At 45.0% G+C, this 14366-nt stretch overlaps 3 protein-coding genes across 3 annotated transcripts; 2 read left to right on the top strand and 1 right to left on the bottom strand.

Annotated features, from left to right (window-relative positions):
• Nucleotides 1-1653: 1653 nt before the first annotated feature.
• On the bottom strand, nt 1654-3833 carry LOC6592160. Its single transcript, XM_002017310.2, has one exon. It carries the CDS (start codon nt 3776-3778, stop codon nt 1715-1717), a length of 2064 nt encoding a protein of 687 aa, XP_002017346.1. The 5' UTR covers nt 3779-3833; the 3' UTR covers nt 1654-1714.
• A 1423-nt stretch (nt 3834-5256) lies between these two features.
• LOC6592159 (band 7 protein AGAP004871) lies at nt 5257-7202 on the top strand. Its single transcript, XM_026994921.1, has 6 exons — nt 5257-5587; nt 5650-5800; nt 5867-6229; nt 6303-6468; nt 6538-7000; nt 7056-7202. The coding sequence occupies exons 1-6, from the start codon at nt 5395-5397 to the stop codon at nt 7160-7162; spliced, it is 1443 nt and encodes a 480-aa protein (XP_026850722.1). The 5' UTR covers nt 5257-5394; the 3' UTR covers nt 7163-7202.
• A 1336-nt stretch (nt 7203-8538) lies between these two features.
• On the top strand, nt 8539-9630 carry LOC6592157. The gene is made up of 2 exons (XM_002017307.2): nt 8539-9536; nt 9601-9630. Exon 1 carries the CDS (start codon nt 8539-8541, stop codon nt 9154-9156), a length of 618 nt encoding a protein of 205 aa, XP_002017343.1. The 3' UTR covers nt 9157-9536; nt 9601-9630.
• Nucleotides 9631-14366: the final 4736 nt, after the last annotated feature.

Below are 14366 nucleotides of genomic sequence, written 5' to 3'. Positions count from 1 at the left end.
TTGAGTGAATGTTTTAACACTAACTCCCCATTGTAGCTGGAAGGCACTCGCACTGCACCTGTAAAGGCACCCCCACTGTACCTTTAAGGCCATTCATTCCACATGCTGAAGGGAATTATGTGAAGTGGACCGTTTGACTGACCAGTCACCTGCTTCTATCTTCTCCCTGCTCTTCCCGTTTTCCAGCTATCTTCCCTTCGTTTTCTTCTTCTTATTCTCCTGATATCTTTCCTTCTCCCGTACTACTTCTTCTACCCCACATCCTCTGTAACATGGCCGTTTTATCTAAGCTCAGCTTTGGCATTGTTAATGCCAACACATTTTCACATTTTTACCCACTTGGCAAATTTACGTATTCCCCCCCGTTCACGGCTCCTGTCACGGCATTTGTACTTTCATGCACTTTAGTGAGAGCGCTCAATCCTTACGGAGGGGCAGCGCCTCCTCATGTAGTAAGAAACGCAAACTGGAACGGGAACCCCTCAAATCCTCATGAAATTCGGAGCCAGAGCAAGAAAAAAGTGGGATTTTATCTTTTAGTCGCTTGTTGCTTGGGTTCCTTGAAGTCCAATGTCTGGACACTCCCGGCTGCAAAAATACGTATACGTATACCGTATACGTACGGACGGGTCGGCCTGACGTGGACTTATCGCATGTTTGGGATTTATGTTGAAGGAACAATGCTGCCGCTTTGCCTGATTGTGGGGATTAAAAGCCTCGCATCGCATCGGGCCTTAGTTAGATTTATGCAACATTAATTTATGGTTCTAGAGAAACTGCTTAAATTGCTTACATTTGTTGGGACATAATTGAATTTATTTGAAAGTTTGCAGAGTTACCCGCAAGCGCCACAATAATATTGAGTATCGCATGGCCTCTGACCTCTATCTTTGAACCAATGTCTTTTTGTTACGATTTCCTATGGAGAATATTTGCTTTCGCACCATTCATTGTCGTCGCCTAACAATAGACAGGGACAAAGAGAGACAGCGAGAAAGAGAAATTTAATGAAATTTCAAATTTGCCATACACTTTCTGTCTCAGGCTCAGAACTCAGGCTGTTGGTGTCCCAGTCTCGCCTCAGTCGCTGTCTTAGGTACTGGCTAAACGAGCAAAGTACGCGTAGGTGCATCCTTGATTGTCGTCTCCTCAGACTAACGATCCTAATTGGTTGTACCATTCACCAACAGCATCACTTTGATTGAAACGCATCTCCCGCCTCGTTTGGCCAGTACTTTCGTAACTGCCTCAGTCCCAGTCGCTGCCGTAGCCTCAGTTTGCATGTCCGGACACGACTCGACAAGACTATCCCGCACTCGCCTTGTTCGTCGTCTCTTTTGTCCTCCTGCGACAGCTGCTCATTTCACGCTTGGTAATTTCAATGAATTTTCGTCCGGTAGGACAGCATGCGACGCGATGCCACGCTATCCTGTTATTTGTATGCCGCTTCATTAATTAAATTTCCTCTTTTATATTTGATATACAATTTAGTTTGAATAGTTATTCATAGTTATTCATAGTTTCGGCTGGAGCCCGTTTCAATTACTTGCTTGAGTGGTAAACACTTAAATTAGTCCCATAACTATCCCTGAAAGGTTATGCTTTTTATGCTAGAGGTGTGCTACGCACAGAGAAAACTTCACAATGTTTACCAATGTTTATCGTACAAAAAATTTTAAAGTTTAATAATAGCTTAACAATTTTGAAATCGTCTTCACCGACGCAACATTTCCGCTTGACGAGCGGGTAGGTAGGCAAAGAAGCAACTCTTTACAGTCGGCGATTTAAGGAACTGTGGACTCATGGCTTTCCAGCAGGTACGGGTCTCCTGTAGCAGCTTCTCGTTGAGAAAATGATAGTACTCGTTCCTCAGTCTGTTGGCCGTGGCCACCAGCTCGACGGATTGGCTGTACTTGAAGTCCCCCATGAGTTCTTTCTTCTGGACACTAGGAGCATTTTTCTGCTGGGAAATCACGTCAAAGAAGGCTAGCTCCGCTTTCTTTGCATTGACTTCGACCTCCGTGTGATGGTAGATCTTGCCATAGCGCCGCTTGACCCACTCTTGCACCACCACCGCCTTGTAGGAGTCGGGGAAGGCGGCGAACACCAGCCGGGGATCACGGCGCAAGACTCGGAAGGCATCCCGCCGCAGCCGCTCCATTAGCTTGCTGTTGTTGGGGTCAAAGTATTTAATTTCATCGATCCAATACAGGGGATTAGTCTTGTCCGGCGTGCAATTGGGCCCCAATGGAGTGTTCTCCTTCTCCCACTGCCGCTGATAGGCCTCCAGGGAGCCAAGCCACATGCTCTTGGCGCACTGAACGATCGTCTCGACCACCTGTGCTCTATAATTGAAGCTCCCTTTCATGCTCTCCCCGCTGCCGGACATATCTTCGGGAGTAGCTCTTAGCGATCGGAGGACCTGCCTTCCGATAACCTTTTCACTTTCTGGGGCATCGGGTGATATTTCCTGGTAGTGGAACAGGAAGGGTTTGTGCAGCTTGGCTGCCTCGAAGAACCTGCATGGCGAGCACGCTAGGTCCTCCAGCTCGTTTTCCATTATCGTGAACCGGGTCGTACCTTTCCTGGGAGTCTTACCAAGTGGTGGTGGTGGTGAACACTTGGGCAGCTCGAGCTCAGTGCCCTCAGGGGCAAGGGGTAGACATGGCTCCTCCTCGGGATCGGATACACGCGCTCCGGCCTTAGACCTTACGCGATTCTTTTCGGTGATCACCTGTACGCTGGCTGTGTTCGACGTCTCTAGACGTCTGATATCATCCTCCTGGCACATGTACATCATCTTGGCAGGGCAAGCGGGTGTGGACACTGTGCGTCTGCCGCAGAAAATTCCTTCTTGCCTGACCAGATCCACGTGCGTGTACTGCAATCCTCTAAGCTTCTTCCAACGCAACGTACAGTCCTCAATGTCCTTGTCCAGAAGAGAGATCACACGTTTCTTCAGGCGAACATCCTCGCGTACTTCGAGATCCACGAGGTCGAGGCAACGGTCGCGGATCTTAACCACGATCTCATCCTTCACGAGCTGCTCCTGGCGCAGAGCCTCCACGTGGTTCTTGCACAGAGACGCGTCTCGATCGATGAACTCGCCCAGACTCAACTTCTTCCAGTATTTGTCCATAATGTCGGACACTGCCTTCAGGAGCACCCGCTTGACCGGCTGGAACTGGTAGGTGGCGAACCAGCGGTCCGCATCGTTAACTTTGTATGTGGCCTTTTGGCCCGGTGGCCAGAAGGGAAACGACACCACGTGGCTGCTATGCTTACAGCTGAAGCGATCCATATTCCTCGCTGGACCTGGTCTTGACAGCTTCTGGAAGTACGGGGACTTGGATTTCGAGCCCTGGCGCTCCTTTGGTGCCCCGACCCGAAGACACACCTGTGGCGTCTGCTCTTCTTTCACGCGAGGCTCATAGCCCGGCGGTAGGATACGATCCAGCTCCCGGAAAGTCATCTCCAGGTCGAGAAACATGATGCAGGACATCAGGATCTGCTCGGTTGAGGTCAAAGGTGTCCGACACGACTTGTAGTGGCCCTCCAGGAGAAAGTACAGGAAGGCAAGGTCACTGCTGCGGCTCAGATAGACCAGGCTCTGTAGCTGCCTAGGCTTCAGCATTGGCGTTATACCCAGCCTCGCGAGGCAGATTCTAGTCCGATCGGTGGTGCCCACATCGGCATCATCCTTGATGGCGTAGGCCAAATCGTACAGGGCTTCCAACTGAAAGTCGGAAAGAACGGTATACCACGTCGCTATAGGCATTGTGTTCTGGAAGATTCGTTGGTTGTTTTGCGCCTCGAATCAATTAAAAAAATACTTGAATAAAATAACTAAAAAATTTATTTTCTGCTTTCCGAAGTAATGTTTTTAAAATGGAAGTTTAAAATGGTTTGAATTCATTTCTTATGACTTGTGAAATGACATTTTACATCGATAAATTATAAGGCGACTTCATCATTCTTTTGTAGAATTTTCTTTTAGTAGGAATCCTCTTAAGAAATGCCCTTTCACACGATTCCAGATATAAATCTCATAACCACATGTACATATGCATGTATCCTTTGATCGACCCTCAATTATCGCTCAGCAATCAACAGTGATTGAGGCAACTGCAACTCCATCTGCATGAGAATCCCATTAATTTGCCACCATGCAACACACTCAACAAGTGGCAGACACACAACTCAATGGACTTCATCCTACAAACCTCTCTGTTCCTTTTTTTGTTTTTTGTTCCGCTCCCACCAATACGAGGATTCCATTACCCATCCTGACAACTGACAATGACGGATTAGTTCATCTGCGGAGGGCTTGCCCTGGTATTGGGTTGGACATTCATTTGCTCTCCGTTTCGCAGTTCATACCGGGACCGTCCTGGTGGCCCATCTGCTCCGCTGCCGTCGCCTTCTCCTTGGGGACTAATAACTTTATCCGTCATCGGAGCAAAATATAATAGAGTAATTTTCTATGTGACGCGCCAGGATAATTGGCTGGACTCGGACTTGGACATGGGGCTCTGGCTGGACCATATGTCGCTGCACTTGCAATCAGATAAATTGTGGCAGGAGGTGACAGCGACAGAGAGGGCAGAGGAGCAAAACGAGGCGGGGCCTCTCCGCAGAAGAATGGGACAAATCACATAAATTACTTTATGATGGCATCCCAGCCAGGAATCTGGTAGGAAAACTTTCGGTCCGGCCTGGCACATGTGGTCACGGAGTGACAAAAAACTTGCAACTTCCACTCTGCTGCTGCTACTGCTACTGCTCCTTCTGATGCTTCTGATGCTGCCACAAAGAAGCAACAAAAGTCATTTCGAAGTTATTACCCCGCTCCTTTTGACTCTCTGCTCTAGGATCCCTCTCCTCTGGTCAGTTGCCATTTGTTTGTCGCTTCATAAAGAAAAAAGAGAAACCAAAGGGAAAAGGCGGGAAAACAAAAGTTTTCCTTCTTTAGCTCTCTGAACTTTTGTCAGCTTCGTTCTGTGATAAAGTTTTTTCCCCCTTCTATTCATTTTCCGCCTCTCAATTTTTTCCTTATTTTCTCTGTGGATGGACTCTCGCACAATTTTTGACCGTCCCGCATATTTTTCTCTATTTTTTTCGGGGATATTTTTATTTATTTGTGCTGGAAAAGTTTACTATTCAACAAAGTTGCATCAAAAATGCAATTCCGAATAAATTTTCCAGTTTCGCGTTACTTTTGGATCGCATAAATATGCAAATAATTAAATTGGCGAAATTTTAAGCTCTGCGATTTCAATAAAGTGTGACGAAATAAACTGATTTGGATGTTTTGATCCTTGAATTTACTGATCAATTCAGCTGTTCTTTTTTGAAATTCCCTTCAGAATAATTCAATTGAACAAATTCTTTGTAATGAGTTATCCTACAAAGCCGAATAATGGGACACCCCCTGGTCGGGATATTCGATGGGCTGATACTGATGATGAGCCTCCAACATCACCAGACCCGCGACCATTCAAGAGGCCGGACGAACCATCTCAGGGGCCTCCCGATCCTGAGCCCATCCTAGGTCCACGGGTTAAGCCATCCAGATACATTACAACCAGTAAGGGCATCTCTCCAACCTATCTACGAGCTTCCATCCTTATCGTCTGAGATCTTTTCCAGCCGAGGATGACAAAAATTCGGGCTTCGAGCAGATAGCCGTCTGCCTGTCATTGTTGCTTGTGGTCATCACATTTCCCCTGTCGATCTTCTTGTGCCTGATTGTGGTAAGGGAGAACCATCGGGTGCTGATCTTCCGACTGGGTCGCGTCAGGTGAGGATCAACAAATATTTTGGTTTCTTTCCATCCCCATAGCCGCATACCCTGCTCTGTCTCAAGGAAGGGCGTCAGGGGCCCTGGCCTCGTGTGGACTCTGCCGTGCATCGACTCCTATGTCAAGGTAGATCTGCGCACCTTTTCGACCGAGGTGCCCTCTCAGGACATCCTCACCAGGGACTCGGTGACGATTTCCGTGGGCGCAGTGCTGTACTTCTGCATCAAAGATCCCATGGATGCCCTCATTCAGGTGGATGATGCCCGGGAGGCTACCGTGTTGATAGCCCAGACCACACTGAGGCACATAGTCGGTGCCAAGCCGCTCCATACCCTTCTCACCTCGAGAGACACCCTTTCCAAGGAGATCCAGGTTGCCGCCGATGATATCACGGAACGATGGGGAGTGCGAGTGGAGAGAGTGGACGTGTAAGTCAACCCGATAATTCTCCCTGATCCTCGACTGATCTTTCACTGATTATCTTGTGCTATGATTCCATAGGATGGACATCAGTCTACCACTTTCTATGCAGCGATCATTGGCCAGTGAGGCAGAAGCAATTAGGGAGGCGCGGGCCAAGATCATTTCAGCCGAGGGCGAGCGCAATGCCTCGCAGGCTCTGAAGGAGGCATCCGATGTGATGTCCCAGAACAAGATCACCCTGCAGGTGGGGCCTCATTTATGCCTTACTTCATATCTCTGTATCTCTATCTCTGAGCCTTTTTCTGTATTTTAGCTAAGACATCTACAAATTCTTACCGGAATTGCAGCAGAACATAGATGCACGATTATTTTTCCATTCCCCATGGATGTGATGACAGCGTTTGGCACCGTGGAAGGATCCTCTAGCAGCAATCAAAAGCCGGGTGGAACAGATGCCGGTGGGGCGAACCAGAGCTCAGATTTTGATCAATTTGGAGACTTCACCCCGAAGGTGATAATCACAGAACCAGCAAATCTCCCCGAAGACCTACGTTTCGGGGAGAGTGAAGAGGAACCAGAAACGAGTAACACACAGAAGCGGGAAGCAACGGAACGGAAAGCTGAAATTCCAGAATCTATGCAGGAACGAAAAGGTGAGGATGCAGAATCGCTACATGAACAAACAGGAGTGGAGAATGATATGAGCAGTGAGGGAGATAGTAACAACGAAAGGAAAGTAGAAACAGCGGCGGTAGCTGAAAATGATAATAGATATGGTAATAGTAGCAGAATAGCATCGAGGCTTACACGTCTTATTTCGCCATATTCTAGACAACCCAATACAAGAATCGAGAGTGAAACTGATCCTCCAACCAGGCCCGCAGGTGATCAGCACCGGCAGCGTCAAGCTGGAAATGAATTCAGTTACTATTCGATAATTCCCGAGAAAGAAGATGAACCAGATACAAATATTAAAGTTAGTTTATCGCGATCTCCTCCGCCGAGACCGCCACCACCTCCCCCTCCGCCTCCTCCGCCACCTCCTCCTCCTCCGTCTACGCCTTCAGCACCGCCCTGGAATCCTTGGGACGTTTATTAGTTATTTAATCGAATTGACATAAATACCTAATGTAAATATACATATGAGCACTGGCAAAGGAATGGCAAATAAAGTACAATTTGTATTAACATATCATGTTCGATTTTAGATTCAGCAAGGAACCTGTGAAGCTTATGTCATATAAGCTAGTGTCGCTTTATTTCCATTCAAACGAATCAAAATCTTTTCGATATAGTAGTATATTATATAGTTATCCCAAATATGTCGGATCTGAATAAAATATTTGTTGGTTGGGCAACAGAGCAGAGTCCAGTTGCATCGGATGTGGACTTGGAGGCTCTGAAGAGTGAAGAGTTCGAGGTCAGTCCCATGGTATTGGGTCTGATGCTGTCCTTTTTGCTGTTCGTGATTGCCTTCTGGATCTGGCTGATCTCCCGAAGCTGTCTGCTGGCAGAGCCTGTGCAGAATACTAAGGGCCGAAGGGCTCGACAGGAAGGAGGTCAATCTACTGCGGCCAGAAAGTCCGCAGGTCGCGTCTTAAACAAAAAGAAGAAAAGCCGCACGTCCTTGTCCAGCAAACCGAAGTGGAGCAGCTTTCTATCATTGCCGCAGCTCAGATCCCCACGACTGTCAAGAAGCTATTATATGGGATTGGACCGGATGGCGCCTTTCCATCTTCGCTTCGAGTCGGAGCGCATCACCAGCGATTCGAAAACGATCACTCAAAGCACAAGGAATGCGAGAACAGGACCGGGAAGCGGACCGGGAGCAGGAACAGGATCATCATTGACAGAAACAAGCATTCGAGTATCTAAGGAATCCTCCAGAGCAAACACAACGTCTACTATTGGAACAGGAACAGGATCATCATCATTGTCAGAATCAAGCAGTCGAGTGTCTAAAGAATCGTCCAGAGGAGCCTATGATAACACAACCGGAATGTCTACCTCACCCCACGGCTGTTTGGTCAGCAATCGGAGCAGGACAGCGGGTTTGCCCTTGAAGAAATACAAAATCCGGTGGGCCAACTTGGCCAATCAGAAGGTTCGATTCATGATTTAAGACACAATGCTACACAGTGAAAGCTCCTTAGAACGGTCATCATAAATTTGACAAGAGATTAAAGTCCAAAATTATAAATATTACCCTCCTGTAGAGCTTTCAGTCTACACTTTCGTTCTGTAAAACAAAGCAAGCTTGGAAAAATAAAACTACTGTTACAAGTATTTAATAAAAATATATAAAATATACAAAATGAATCCTGCATGCAAGATAGACCTGGCCTGTCGTGAGTGCCAGGATTGGATGACGGAGGTGTGCGCCCACTGCAGCAGCCTGCTGCCGGATGCGGAGGAGTCAGCCCTTTGGGACGCTTGGTGGCCGGACGAGCCTCCATCGCCCTACAAGTCCGTGGTCAACTATATGTCCGCCTTCGACTGCCACAAGCTGCGGCGGGAGGTGGGGCGTCTGGTGGAAGAGTCGTTGGAGTCAACGTCCGAATCAGCTCCTATTTGGGCACCCTACAGAATCTTTCGCTTCATTTTACTGGCCACCGTATTGTGCGTTGTCCTTATCCTGATGATGTACGTAGTGTGGATACTAGTGGTTACCTTCCGGCAAACTCCGGCTACGCCTTGTCGGCAATGTTCTCAGTCGAGGACAATGCAATGCAAGAAGTCGTCGTCAGAAGTATCAATACTGCGTAATCCGTTAAAGCGTGCCTATCCTGGGGAGTCCGCTTCCAGGAGTCCCTGTGGACTCTGTATAGCGGGCAGCTGCAACCTGTCCAATCAGGACAACATCTCGAGGACGTCATATCGCAAGCAAGAGCAGCGTAATATAAGATGGAAAGCAGATAATTTTTGGCGGTAGAGCAAGGAAGAGTCCAGATGGCTGCTAAGCATTTCAAACTAGCGGAAAAATAAAGCAGGAGAAACGTGAAAAAGCACAGCAAAATAACACCAACAAATTCGAAAACTGTCGTAGCTGTGCTCAATCGGGGAGAAGATTTATGAAATGTGTTCCGTTCCGCCCCGATTTGCTCCCTTTTTGTTCGTCGATTTTTTTTGTTGGTCTTTGGTCTTGTTTCTTGTTTCGTTTTGCTTGTGTGCCGCCAACAAACGGGGAAGAGAAAGTCGAGCCAAAAGAGTGCAAGCGGCAAACACACAAAAACAAATAAATATTCAAGCAGATTTACAGTGGACCTAACATATTATTTGTTCTTTCGATGATCACAATAAAATTTCACTTGGGTTTGTTATTAATAATTGAATTAAATTAAACAGCTTTCAATTGAAAAGCCATATCGCCTTTTAGCCAATATTAACCAGGTATGGCCCACTGTAGGACGCACACACATCAGACATCTCGTGCACTGTGCACGACCAATGTGACCCCACCAAAGTGGCTTGGCCAAGTGTTGTCCCTGGCAGCGTATCAACATTTTGCCTATAAATACGGCGAATGTCGTTAATCTCAAATGCAAGCAATTTTTAAAAATCCATAGACTATGGTTTATCGCCCGCCTGGGAGGGCATCCGCAGAGGAGTGAAGGCGGTATGAAGTCTGACGAAGGGTCAGAGAGCACGGAATTGGCCATAAAAAAACAATTGCATTTAATTTCAATCGAATGCACACACTTTCAAATCGAAATTGTAGCAAACAATTTAGACAAAATGCATTTATATTTATGTTATGTCTAAATGATTGTTCAAATTATGGATGCCAGCGAAAAATTTATGTGATTTTCTTTTATATTTCAGTGAATTTATTTGCGGATTTGGTAGGGGAGTCGTCGACCCGGACGGCCAGAACCCAAAGAGCTCGTATATTCTGCAGTAGCAGCAGTTGGGGCATTTAAATCACGGCCGCAACTGTAACGAAATTGAAAACTTTTCCTATATGTACATAGGTACATATATATGTATATATATAAACGAATATGTTTGTTTGTCCCACTGTTTGTTTGTTTGTCTGTCTGTTGGTACTTTTAATTCATTCGATTCATGCAGCTGCCGCTCCCGAGCGAGACCCTTGGCTGACTTTGATTTATTTGTCGGTCGGTCTCGATGTCCAAAATGGAATTAAAAGTTTAACGGGTTGGCAGCGCTTTCCTTTCCCGCTTTAGTGCTTTAAAAACGCATTGATTGCTATTGACAAATTGATTTGCTGCCTTCCTGCGTGTCTGCCTTTAATGTCAATTCCATTCCAGCTTTATTAACAATTTGCGAATGCGACATTATGACAGTCTGTCGTCGTAAATCAACCGGCCGCAGACCACAAACGAGTTGAGGCCTCTTTCTGGTTCTGGTTCTGTCAACCCTTTTGGCTCGTTATTTCTGACTGCACAATTTCTACAAGCGCTACACAATTCAATACTCGTACTTATTGATGTAATAATTAATCTTCGTTACAATATTTGCACCTCCTCTTCAGAAATCCAATTAGAATTCCATTCCAATCCATTTGATGGCTCAACAAATTTATTTATCAAATCAATCAACTGATTGTAGAATTCAACACTAATTATTTACGCTCACTAATACATTTCTTGAGCTCTTGAAGTGAAATTTAGCTCTACATAAGTATGCAGATTATATTAATTTTATTCCATTCCTGGAGACATAAGCCTTCCGAGTCGCTAATTGCCTCAACATTCCACTCTCCCAATGTCACTTAACCGACGCTCTATGAGAATCTCGAGGATATGTATGAAATGCAGGAATTCTTTGATATTTGAACAGAGCACTCGTATTTTATCGTGGTTTAAGCCAATTACCAGATTGCCGAACAATGTGGAACTTCCCTGGGGAAATGTATTCACCGAGAGTATTTTAGAAGAACTTTTTTTCTTTTTAAAATATCAACCATAGCTTCGAGCTGGCTTTTGAAGAGTTTCCTCTTTAGCTTTTAGAAGTATTTCTAAAATATTGAAAACTTTCTCTCCGTGTAGTGCTTTCATGCTCTAGCTTCATTCTTTACTCGATTTAACTCGTTGATTTTGTGGCTTACACTCATTAAGCCAGCCTGCACCGACCCCTGCCATTGTTAGTGGGAGTCTGGGGATGGAGGGCCTGCTGGCCACTCCCGTCTTGTCGTACCCCTCCATATATTTGAGCGTTGCAGCCAGCTGTAGATGGTTCTTTGTTGGATTGAGACTGGCACAGGAACCATCGACTCGGAGTAGGATGGGCATATGTTTTCCTCACGTCCACCCTTCATTACTGAAGATGTGGTCTGCATGTGGACGTTGAGTTTTATTCTCGGCTCGGTCCCGGTCTCGGACTCAGTCTTCGAGTTGATTTATTTTATGCCCTTGCGCCGGCTGCAATCATCAACCGGCCATTGTTGTAACTCGTCCATTCGCCCACAGTTGGCCCTGGTGGCGCTATATGGGGGGTATTGTGTGGATCTGGGGGTCTCACTTTTGAAGAACTCAAACAAAGTATTAAATCGCACAAAAGCGATATGGAAAATATTAATAATCTGGCCCTGGCCCTTGTCCATAGTCTAGGAATTTACGATGGCTCGTCGTTTATTTATTCCTACCCTCGGAACCGCCCACACAATACGACCTCATTACATATTCAGGGGTCAACTGTGTTGGCTTTAAAGTGGACATCGGCATGGACTGGAGCAGATTGTACAACTAATTTTCATTCAAGTTTATCAGAGGCAGAGCAACCACAAGGACTGCATAATTCAGCAGATCCAGGTCCGGACAGTCGTGTAAGCCATCGTGGGAGATATCAATTCAAGGCGCATAATGTGGCAATCGGTGGAACATTCGGTAAATATGAATTTTAGATTTGATTGAATATTAAATAATATTGGGCGCTGCTTTATCTGTTTGTGTTTCTGTTGGAAAAGCGCCATTTGACAAGATATAAAGCAAACAATTGATATGGGTTTATAAGGGTTTACGAGTATGCACATAGATGTGTGGTTCAGATATTGTTTGATGCGGTTTTAGTCGCATAGATATTGCTATGTCAAATGGAATTGAGTTCTGCGACATGCGTTTTTATATGGTAAATGCCATTGTTATATTTCCGTAGCTAGTATTTGATGGTATATTTTATACCAATATTCACTTTGAAACGACTTTACTTTTTTACACTTTTTTAGCTCCTTTATTTGCAATCAGCCCTCCTCGGTACTCTGTCGCGCCCGCGGATAAAGCAATGCAAATAAACGTAATAAGCAGCGACGACAAACAGAAGGAAAGGAAAGGAAAGTAGAAGGAAAGTGGGAAAGAAGGTGAAAGAAGAAACGTCAGACCCAGCGTTGCTTTGGCAATATTCCATTTGAAGCTGTCTCTTTTTTACCTGAAGGAGAAGCTTGCTCTTTGCTCTGCTTTCGTTTCTGTCAGACACTTGAAGCTGGCAGGGCGTGTTAATTTGTTATACCCTATACTCGCAAAAATCAAGGGTATATCAAGGGCTGTATAGATTTTTACCATGACTGATATCCCACACCAAGAAATTTTAGGCTATACAATTCTTGAAATTCCATATATTTGCAGTTATTGTCCATCAAAGAGGGTACCACAAAAAAAGATGTACCTGAAACCACTGTCAAAATACTAAACCATATAATTCCCGCTGGTTTTTCCACTCTGACCAGCAAACTACAAAGTGCATCAAATGTCGAGCAAAACAATGGAAGCTTCTGTGTGTTCTATTAATTATTTGGAGCATTGATTAAATGAGCTCACTTTGTAATTGTTAATTAAATGGATATCATGCAAATTCATGGGGCTTTTGTAAACATTCGACTGACATAATTAATCCACAAAACAGAGCACAACAAGCCATAGAGAATAATTAAACAATTTAATGATGGTTAATAATCAGCCTCAGTGACAACCTTACCCTCAATCGGGGAGTTGCGACAAGAGACAGAAACTCAACAACCTTCTTGATTGTGTGCAAATCAGTTTTCACAGCAAATTAGGCAGCCACACATTAAAACTTTGACAGACAGGTCCCTGCCCCACGGGCACCCACGGACCACATATAACATCTCCAAGCCCAAGCCCAAGCCCAAGCCCACCCTTTCCTGCTAGACGGGGGGAAAGTTCATCCGACGGCTCTTAAAAGTACACATGTAGCATATGTATGAAGAGCATCAAAAGTTTTAAAGCAGCTGCCACTGAAGGGCAAAGGGGTACTCATACGCCATCCGCACTCCCATATAAAAAGTCACAGAGAGACAGAGCTTGGAAAAAACGGTATAGAAAGGTTATATGCGAAGTTCGAGGCGTTGAACCTTGAATACTCTGGAATATCCTTTTGATAAAACTATAGAACACTAAGACGTAAGACCTATTTTTCCTTGGAAAAGAATATAAGAGACAGGAAATAACATGAAATAAATTCTCTTTTGCGTGGCAAACTTCTAAGGTAAGTTCTAATACCCTCTGAAAGGGCATAGAAAACTTTACGCGGCCACAGGAGCATGAAAGAGCCAAGAAAATTCAAACAAAAGTGCAACCAACTTTGAGGTTACGACTCCTCTCAGTTTTGTGCCGCCCGCAGAAAAGTTTTGTTCTTTGTCCTTAATTTTTTTCTCTCCGCAAGCCATCAATAATGAGATATAAAGCATCGATAAAAATGTTTCAAATAAAATTCAAAAACGACAAATAAATAAAGTAACTAAAAACGCCATTGAATAGCTAGTGAATACGATTGAAGTGCAAGTGAAGGTAATTTACAAATGTTTTAAGTCTGTGATAACTTTCAATGGATTTAGCGGTTATCTGATTTTTCTGCACTTACTCGTACATATAATTATCTACCATTTGTGGTGGTTAAGCCTTATCTGATTATCGTGAAGTCCTTCAGTTGTTGGACCGCCGGCTTGTGCGAAGAAAAAGCCATCTATTTGTTGCCCATTTCTAGCTAATCCAGCTAATATCTTTGCATCCACCTCCAATATTTATTCAAAGTTTCGATTGGTCATGTCTACCACAAAAACCACAATGAGATCACACAGACAGCATGTACTCATTGCTTCTGGTCTTCAGTTCGAGTCCTATCCTACGGTCTCATTTAATTTCATTGCCTGATGATGTAACCCCA

Source organism: Drosophila persimilis, unplaced genomic scaffold (genome assembly GCF_003286085.1).
Source record: "Drosophila persimilis strain 14011-0111.01,24,50 unplaced genomic scaffold, DperRS2 tig00000000-arrow-pilon, whole genome shotgun sequence".
NCBI classification, from domain to species: Eukaryota; Metazoa; Arthropoda; class Insecta; order Diptera; family Drosophilidae; genus Drosophila; species Drosophila persimilis.
The sequence above is the reverse complement of the archived record's forward strand: the minus strand, read 5'-3'. Positions and strand labels throughout refer to the sequence as shown.